The sequence below is a fragment of the Opisthorchis viverrini genome (genome assembly GCF_000715545.1).
Source record: "Opisthorchis viverrini unplaced genomic scaffold opera_v5_12, whole genome shotgun sequence".
Taxonomy (NCBI): Eukaryota; Metazoa; Platyhelminthes; class Trematoda; order Opisthorchiida; family Opisthorchiidae; genus Opisthorchis; species Opisthorchis viverrini.
Genome location: NW_008751668.1, coordinates 1,236,004 through 1,245,955, shown reverse-complemented (window position 1 = coordinate 1,245,955; position 9,952 = coordinate 1,236,004). Strand labels below are relative to the sequence as shown.

Below are 9,952 nucleotides of genomic sequence, written 5' to 3'. Positions count from 1 at the left end.
CTTTTTAGCTGGTGTAACCATGTTGCGACCCGTCCTCCTTGGCAATCATGACCCTGGATCGCAATAATGGGTGTTTACGAATCGACTAACGCCTGGTTGGTGTCCATGTGAGAAAACGTTCGGCAGTTGTAACAGTGACATGTGGATAGCTGGAAAGCTGAACGACAATTACGATCTCTCTCCTTAGAGAGGTTTTACAAACGCTCTCAACTGTTTCAACGTTGACGACGATCAACGACGCTACACCAGTTTTTATCACCAGGTCTAGAAGAATAATGAGGTGGTTTGACAAGGCAAAACGAATCGCGAAAACGAAAAAAGTGGGAGGATGGGTATGGGAACGGATTGCCTGTTTTCTGGAGTCCTACTTTATTGAGCTGCTATGCTAGCGACACTGGGCTATTCGGAAAGACCATCTTCGAATTTGAGAAAAACATCTGAATTAGCTGTCGGTGGTTGTGCTGTTGGCGCCTATCAAATCATGAATTTCACCTAATCTTGCCACGAAAGGAGGCTGGAGAAATCAGTAGCCCGAGTGAGAAATAGGGTAATGAACTTCACGAATCACCAACTTCGTTAACAATCTTGAATTATTCCCAAACAGAAAAATCTAAATTGAAGTTTTAGCAGGAGATAATCACAGGAAGTCAGTAAAATATTAGGTACCACGATTAAAGAAGGTGGGATTGAAATACAGCGAAGCAGGAACAGCGTCTGATGCACAATCTCGTGCGCTTCAAGAATGACGAAGGAAGGTAACACAAGTAGCTACAGACGCCTGCCGTTTTCCCTTGACAGGTTAACATCAAGTACTGATAGCAAGAACTGTTTGAAGTTGATCCAAGTTTAGACAGACAGTTAACAGATATGAAACGTCCAATAGATGGAGCGTAAACTCAGGTGAACAGCGTTTATCTCAGCAAGAGGAGCATACCATTCAGTAACGTGAATCGAAACACGTGACCGACGAACGTGTAAACATGCTGACAGGTAATCGATAAAACAACATACAGGAAAGATTTCAACTTGTCAGTGTATGCGGAGAGAAGTACCAGTGACAAAGGATGGTGAACGGAAAACAAAGGGACAGACAACTACAGGGTAGATACCAAAATGAATAAGTGAAAGACAAGGTGACTTGGACCGTAATGCAACCGAGGTGATTGAGAAATGTAACTCCCACGATGACGAGATAGGTGGGTTTTGCGGAAGCCCCTGAGAATATGCCAAATATGGTGAAGCTGGTTAAGCTTGAGCTATTCCGTCCGACGCGGCCGGAGATGCAGTGGATTCCGTTCCGCTGGCGGCGCTCCGACACCGTGAAGAAGGGGAGCGTGAAATGCTGTTGCCACCTGGGAAGTGCCCCGCGGATGCTGCAGACAAAAGACTGGCAGAAGCGCAGAAGTGTAATGGAGGAAAACGGGAGGAATTGCTACGATGCAGGCCAGACAGAGGCCGCAGCAAATCCAGTGGAGTATTCAATGAACCTTGGCTGTCCGAACGCTCCATTAGCATTTCTGATTCGGGTAGCATTACGCCGCTGTCCGGCAAGCCGTTTGGAGCAATCACCTCCGATGAGTTGTGATAAAGCGGAGACACATTCTTTTCGCATATCGTCTTATCTGGGACCGATTCTCCCGAACAAACAGTGGTAGTGCTTATAAGGGTCCTGTCAAGTTGGAAATAGGGAAAATTGCGTCAGACTTTGTTGCCCAAAACATCCGCAATCGGTGGCAAAAGTGAGCAATGTTTGTACGCTGTGCAACTAGAGTTGAACCAAAAGCACATTGGATCACATTGCGCCCCAATCCCCATTACCTCCTCAACACGCTAGTGAACAGGTAGCTACTATGTGGAAAAGTACCCACCGTTTGCCATGTTTGAGAACTGAATCAGTTCAGAAAGGCGGGAAATGATAGGTGGAACCGATTCCCTTATTGTTTATTAATTTTGCGAGTTAGTTATTCGTTCCCCCATGTAACAGCAGTTGGTGAGACACACCATATCAAAACAAAGTCAACCGTGGAGCACGAGACTAATTCCTGTGAGGTTAAAAAAATGAGGTCAACCTGAGAACTTAACTGCGTGTAGCACACCAGTGGCCGTGTACTCAAGTCAGCATAAAGACACCCATCATGAACAAATCTACGATAGAGAGGCTAACCGAATCGTAATGGTGCGTTAGAAAAGCAAATGTTATGTTGATTCAGATCAGCGGTGAATATCCGAACTGCTGACCCAGAATTCCGCGTGCATAAAGTGCCTTCGATAGCTCCTGTGTGAGGAGTCGTAGCCCTTGAGTATCCATCGGGTTGTATAGAAACTATGCACCGAAAGGAACCAAGAAACTTTAAAATCAGAAGGATGTACAAACTATCAAGACGGAGGCCGGAAACCATCATGGAGGCGCCCGTAGTGATCTATTACCCAATTTCCTCGGTGTCTAGGATGTGAGTAACGTCCTGCTGGTAGCGACATTACATGTAAGCGGAGGTCATTATTCAATCAACAATATGAGGTGGGTTCAACACCTACCTTTCAGGATGGCAGTGTGAACGGATATAACAATCCGGGTTGCAGATTCAAATACCTATGTTTAAAGAAGTGATGACTGTAGGGATAGGCTGCTACTTGGAGGAGCAAGGGCAGATCGCATCACACAACGTGGAGACGAGTTTTACCTGCAGGCAACGGGTACGGATTTTCAAAAAATGGGCCGAAAAGAAGCCAACCAACCAAGTATACAGAGAAGTCAGCTACTGGTAGTGAGCGTATATCGAAGACATTCATTTAGTTTTGAATAGACTCAACCTCAAAGTCCGTATGTGAAGGAGGCTGTCCATCGACTCAGTAAAAAGGGTTTGAAATGAAGAACTTTCTCTCCATTGATCAACAGTTAAGTCTTCGAATGGACCAGTTTGGAAGCAAAACCCAGGTTCAAATAAAGTGCAATCTCGATCTTCAAAGCCCTGACTGAAGATTAAAACTCACCTCCTCTCCAGGTGGAAACAACAATAGGCCTAAAGCAGCTTGGCCAGCAGCCCTAAGAGAGAAATAGCAGTCAGAAAAAGTGACAGAAATGCTGTTCTTATTAATCTTCCACACTGAAAACAGAGCAACTGAATTGGAAGAGGGGCCTACAACTTACTCGCCGTCTGTTAAGAAGGGCAGTTTTTCAGGGCAATCTTCGAAACCTGCTGCACCCGACAAGACGACAGACAAACAGATCACAGTTGGCTTCAAAACTGCACAGTTCCCGCCGACTTTTTTCAAAGAGAAACAAAACAACCGGCTCAGGCTGCGCTTTTCCGATCCGAAAGATATAGGTCAAGTGCTTGACAAGCCTCAGGCACAACACTTGGAAAGCAACAGAGTTCCCTGAGGACTGGCATGTCTCTCACATCGTTCTTAGTTCCGGGTATCGGTCTAGTGAGCTGCTTCTGAACCGAATTACAAGCTTTCGCAGTAACATTAAAAAATCTCTTGAAAAGGGGGACAGAACACAATGATTGCTATATGAGAGAACATCACACTAGAGAGGGAGAATTGTGGATGCCAGTGAAGATCAGACACTTCGGTCACGCAGTTTTGTCTAGTCCCGAGAAGGTTCGTATTCGGGATCCCTGTATTCCTACGGTGACCATAAGAACCTTTGGTGGGCTGGCGTCCGTTCCCGGAATGCCTGTCAGTAAGCCGACAGACGCCGAGGAGGAGATAATGCCACATTAGATTTGAGCTCAGCCACGTGTGAAACCAGTTGAAAGCCCTTCATTCAGCATGAAATCGAGGGAATAAGACTGGGAAGCTTGCGAGAGGATCCCGTTCTAAAGTCGTTTTATTAAGTGTGGTTTGCGACGATAGTCGGAAAACGGTTGAATTAGAAAACGAATGTGTATAGCTGTTACATCAATTCAGTGTGATGGTTGGCAGGACCGAAGAGAGATACACACAACGAAGCTGCGATGAAGGAAGCTAGCAGGCCATTCATTCACCTGATACACAAACGTAGGTCAATACAGAGGTTGCGACACTCAGAAGGCGTAAGGACTGAGAATAACCGCTATGTCGCACAACATGAGCGAAACTACATAGATCACGGACGAAAATATNATAGATCACGACGAAAATATACGTGCAACGGAACATACGTGCAAGGAAACAGGGTTAGATCGGCTTCGGGAAGGATATCAGTGGAGACTTGCAGGGGGTGAACCAATTCGTAGGAAGAGATTTCCATGTGATTGGAATCGCGATGAGCGTCAGCGGGACCCAATGCCGGTACAATTGTCTGTGAGGTACAATAAACAATTCACGTCAAGCAGACTTGCCAAAGACATTCAGTTCAGTTCACTTTGCCAATCATAAACTGCTTCGGTTCAGCAGTGTGTCACCGTAAAAACAGAACTCGTGTAGGTGACTGTAAGGCAAGCACACCAAATTAAAAAGTGGGGGTGATTGAATGAATACGATATCCTTTATCTAACAGCATTGGTGAGGGCATCTTCCGGCTTTTGTCCTGATACATTTTGCCACATGCAAGCCTGCGAAAATCTAGGCGCAGTGAACAAAGCTTGGGGTAGAAATAACGGTACAGTGAGGGGTTCGTAAGAGTGATTCAAAGCCACCAGGGCAAACAGGATTAACACTCCTGGGGCAAAACTAGCAGTCGAATCCCAAAGCCAAAAGGGTGACACGTCAGAAACTAAAATGTGGAACCCACAAGGTACTGGGAGAGTAGTAGACACTTGGAAAACGATGTTCTAAGTGTTTTTTAATCCTGAAGAATCCATATGGGTGCTAATCGTAATCTTTCACGGCTCACAAAGAGAATGACTGCTCAACGGAGTAGGCATGACGTCACATCTGGAGATGAGGATGGACACGAATTACCAGTGCTTCACAGAAAGAAATAACGACACCAGAGCGACGTCTCCATTAGGGTTAAAATAATAAGCATACCTGGCCGCATTGGAGAGGTATTTTAAATTCAGGGGAAGAACAAGCTGTTCTCTGATAAAGATGGAAACAGTAGTGTGACCATACTATATAGATGAAATTTGGCTGTGGGTGCTGAACAATGGATTTGTGGCGTTATTTACGTTGAATAACACCACGGCAACATAATTTAGTAAAGGTGCGACCTTCGTGATTATAGCGACTGAATACAAAAATCCGTACATGTACTGGAGGACACTCGCTTTCAGCAACTAATCCGTAATCCTCGGCGACTAACGGGCAATGCAACGGTTCACCATGGTTGGGTTATTTGATTTGATTTGGGTTCATTGTTTAACGAACTTGCACATATCCGACACATCCGGGCTCCTACTAGAAAGCGTTAGTCAACATTTTCCCATAGAACAGCTGTTCCACTAGAGATATGCTCGCAAAGAGACAACGAAAAGCTATCGTTTGATTTGCTTCTCAGGTCCGTGGAATCAGCCGTCGGTGGGGTACAGCTATCACACCAGAGACCGATAATGAAAGCGAAAACGCCCTTACTTCGTTTCCTACAACCACGCTCAACAGTCAGGTTGATATTCTCTCTGGCTTGACAACCTGAGCGATTCTCCCTGACAAGTTTAAATCGCTTTTCAAAGACAAGACCTAACGCTGAGGATTACTTCAAGCCTCCCATCGATTTTTTCTCCGGAAACGGACGTGCATATCCGCTCCGTTAACCTAACTTATCATTTATTGAACACTGGTTCAATGCCCTGCTGAAAGTGCCCGTAGAAGATTACAGTACACTGCGACGCGACACACAGCAGCAGTAACATCACAGTAGATTATTAAGTCACGTGAGGAGGAGTTTTCTATTTTTGCCTTCAGTGAAGTCACATCGGTAGTAACCGACACAGTCACTGGTACTCATGTAGCATGTGAACAGTACAAAGAAAGTTATGGGTTCGATAAACAATGAGTTCGATTAATTCATGGAAAGGTATTCGTGACCGTACATGTAAGCTAATCCAAATACACGTAACCATCACAGAGCAGTGGGACTCATAATCATTAAATTAGGATTTCTGATTGGTCAGAAAAAGCAACAAACAGCTAACAAGGAAGAAAGAATCATCAACAGCATCGTAAATAGAAACGCTGATACCATAACTCATGTCGAACAATCACCGAGGGACTTCTTCTACAGCCCTAGTTGGAAAAATAGAGAACAGACAAAGGCTACTGAAAGCCCTTCGACAGTACACTACAAGTCACGACTTTCCTGGGACCCATAAGATGGACGTGGTTACCGAGTTTCCAAGATAACTACCAGCTCGGAGGGCCGGAGTATCAGTAAGCAGGTTATGTTCGTGATACAAATTCGGCACCGGCAGCTCAATAACTCAGGGAGGTGAAAGCCATACTTAAAATAGATGGATCAGCAAGAGAATTCACCAGATAGTTAGGAGGTAAGACACTGACCCTAGAAACTTCACTGATATCCAAAGTCGGTCGGGGAATGGACGGGATTGAGTCTGGAGAACTTCTTCGAGAAAAACGGTTCGAATGGTCGGAGTAGCGAGCAGTCGTGAGATGGCTGGATTGAGGTGATAAAGAGGTTACTGAATTTCTCTTGGCTTCTTCCGGTCTGAAAGATATTCTCGCCAACTTGGCACGCAATTCCGTCAGCTCTTCCGTCAACTTGGTAATCTGCATCTTCAGATGAGACTGTTCCACACAGGTACGGACGTGATTCGCTCTCGCACGTTCATCGACCAAGGAGGGAAGTCCATCCCAATCAATAGATGAATTATCCAGGATGGCCTGAAAGTAAATAGGACCAAAAGCTCGAAAATTATGCGCGGAAACAATGTCGAAAAACGAGAAATAGATAAGAGACAACGTTCTTTTATAAGATATAACCGGCAAACCCTCAGAACAATGCTCGCGGAGTGCAACACTACGACATAGGTAAAGGTCATGTGAAGCGTCGCATTGTCAGATTACAAACGAAGATCCACTATGACAGGTTAGTAGTGTAGATTAACTCACGAGACCACCAATACTACTTTATACCACACCAGCCATTTCCCCACTGTGTAGGGGACCCAATGTTTCAACAAAAAGACCGAAATCCCAGGTAATGTTTCGACACCCCATGCAATGATGGTCCCCTGAACGATTAGGTGAGGGGGAAAAAGGTTATTTCGAAGAAAACAGAACCCACAAAGAAACACTACGAAATCAAACCATATTCGTTATGATACTCATATTAAATGAGGTATAGTGTACAAAATTATACCGCTGAGAGCTAAGCGAAGACCGCACACTGGCAAGTTTCAGCACAAAGTGGCTCATGCACAAACCAAATGCAGCTTACCAGGCATGTGCCTACGTACTATCAGGAACAACAGAGTAAGTGAGACAGATCTACACGACAACTACCATCATCGTGCGAATAGGGCGGTTAATGGGCCGAGAAATAGTCAGTACACCTGGCTTTCCGAGTAACCACAATACTGTATCAACATAAACCCCGTGGAAGGCATCAGCAGGTGAATGAGTCTGAGATGATTAAATTCAACATCACCTACTGTACAGAACGAGGTTCAACCTGGCACCAATGGACAAAATGGGTAAGTCTAATGGCTTCTACATATTTTTGTTGGTCTGGAGCCAATTAGCCTACTGGCAACTTTCGACCAAAAGTGAATTTAACACAGAACCATCCAAGTCACACCCACTTCAGTGGGACGCCTCTGGACAGCATAAAGCAGGGAGGCGCGGCGAAGGTAAACAAAACGTTTGTCTTCATTGAAAACCAGCATCGCAGACACATGCATGTCTAAAAACTACAGCTGTACTGCCAGCGTAATACCGGTTTGTATGTAATATACATCATTCATTTTTCTATACCATTCAGTGGTGTTTATCCGCTGGTAGTCGCTGTAGTTTGCACACAGCAAGTCAGCCATTTCCACAAAACTCGCACAACCAAATGGCAACAAAGAGCAAAATCAGTTTAGATTGATAACGGGAAATCTACGGTTGTGGTGAGGTGGACATCGGAGCAGTGACCTGAGAGGCAAACTCTGTTACCAGGATGTGTTATATGTGATCGAATTAATACAACCAATTTAGTACTGCCAAGCAGACATTTGTGTGGCAAAAGGCACACTCTCATATATGTAGTTAGGATATGTAGCGCTGGGCAAAGACGAAACACGTCATGGACGGATGAAAACACTGAGGGCGCCAACTGTCATTCAGTTGTGCCAAAATTAGCTAATCCGATCCGTTGGGCATCTGAACATGGGTTGAATTACACAGACGGTCCGAAAGACGTGGAAAGGTGAAATGGTGTCTACCGTAAAATCAATTGATTGAGTTCGTCATTTTAAGCAAGGAACACTGCCGTCATCGAATTTATAACAATGAAGATCCAGTTGTTGTAACGGTGAAAAAATTATATCCTTTCATTTTTTAGTAGTAGTTCAGCAGTGCCCCTCTCAGTGCCTAGTTGACATGACACCCGAAGGAAGTACAAAGGCTGAGGTACTGTCAGGAGCCAAGTCTAGACAGGGGAAGTCGATATATTGAGGTTAGGTTCGAAGCACCGACCCTACCAGCAGTAACTCCGCACCTTACCTGAGTCTATTAACGGAGGCTCCAAGCACAAACATTCAAACTCATCTTGTTGAAGCAGAGTTACCGAAGATTGGGAGTACTCATCATGGTCGGTGTGACCGATATCGCCAAATCAAGTTGTAGTCTACAGAAAAAACTTCTTAGTTGAGTATCACATTGGTTGTCGCCCCAGAAAGAGGAAACACTTCTAGAAAAGAAGCATTTCGGAACCACTTGATGAAACGCATTATGGGAATGAACTGTACAAAAAAGACATCGGGCCACAAATCAATTACCGAGTGGGAAAGAGGACAGCAGCCGCGGTCACCATTAGAAGGATGGATATTAACAACCGAGCCGGCTTGCACATTGCAAACTGGATTCGGAAGGGCTGTGGCCGGCTGCGAACAAAATACGGATGGCCGCGGCTCGGGAAGAATAGGACTACTCGGAGCAGAAACAGGCCGAGCATTCGTTTGGTTGACTGAACGTGAATCTCGACAGGATGCGTCAACTGAAATAGCAAGTGGCGCGAGAGGCAAGCGAACTTCCTGAGATTCCGTCTTTAACAGGTTGGATGGAGTCCCAATTACACAACGCATGAAATACATATGGCGCCAACGCGGGTAGAAATCGTCCAGTTCTTCAGGTTCTCCTGGAAAATCGTCTTCCATAAAGCGTTGCCGATCAACTTGGATGGAGGCACCGTTAGTTTCCGTCGGAAACTCTGCACTGGATATTTCCAAATCACTCGAAAGCTCGCCAACGAGTACAGCTCCACCTTCGGGTAGACTCTGATGAACAAAGATTACAGCGGAGAGAAAGGATGTTAAGCCCACAAAATGGAACACTACTACAGAAACCGATTAAATAAAGCGCTTTAGTTGTAGCCATCACAACAATCAAACACAATAGTCAAAAGATTAATTGTCAGTCATGTGATCAAAACTATTCATAATCTTTTCATTTCCGATGTGACGACTTCAAGCCACATCTTTTGACGCAAACATACACATCTTTTGAGCCGACGTCATCACATTTTGAATTATAAATTTCATTTCTGGTATTGCGACGTGCCGCACACGCTACTTCGGCCATGGGTGATCAGTGCAGTACATTTTTACCCAGAGTTTATCCCCCCACCGATTTGAAAAGTAATGAACAACCTGGAGAGACGGAGAGAAGCGGACTATCGCTGAAAGATTCCAACTAATGTCAATAAGTTTTCAGCAACCTCGATATCTCGCGACATGTCAAACATCGTACGCATTGAAACATGAGATGTCCCTTGTGCGGCACATTCGGTACATCATATACGAGAGACCAAGCTGGGATTCAGTTGGGTCTCCCATAATAATCAACCTAATCTAAGATATGCTGC

General features: G+C 44.9%; 2 protein-coding genes across 2 annotated transcripts in view; one reads left to right on the top strand and one right to left on the bottom strand.

Annotated features, from left to right (window-relative positions):
* Positions 1 to 530: 530 nt before the first annotated feature.
* T265_12726 (hypothetical protein) overlaps positions 531 to 9,952 on the bottom strand; it is a gene marked incomplete at both ends in the record, with an annotated part of 30,677 nt that continues 21,255 nt past the window's right edge. Inside the window, 4 exons of the mRNA XM_009165166.1 lie at positions 531 to 1,669; positions 4,149 to 4,288; positions 6,427 to 6,768; positions 8,868 to 9,365. Of these exons, the coding sequence (XP_009163430.1) occupies positions 1,246 to 1,669; positions 4,149 to 4,288; positions 6,427 to 6,768; positions 8,868 to 9,365 (1,404 nt within the window). The remainder of the gene's footprint in view (positions 1,670 to 4,148; positions 4,289 to 6,426; positions 6,769 to 8,867; positions 9,366 to 9,952) is intronic.
* T265_01127 (hypothetical protein) lies at positions 3,080 to 3,382 on the top strand (the record flags this gene model as incomplete). Its single annotated transcript, XM_009165088.1, has 1 exon — positions 3,080 to 3,382. One exon carries the CDS (start codon positions 3,080 to 3,082, stop codon positions 3,380 to 3,382), a length of 303 nt encoding a protein of 100 aa, XP_009163352.1.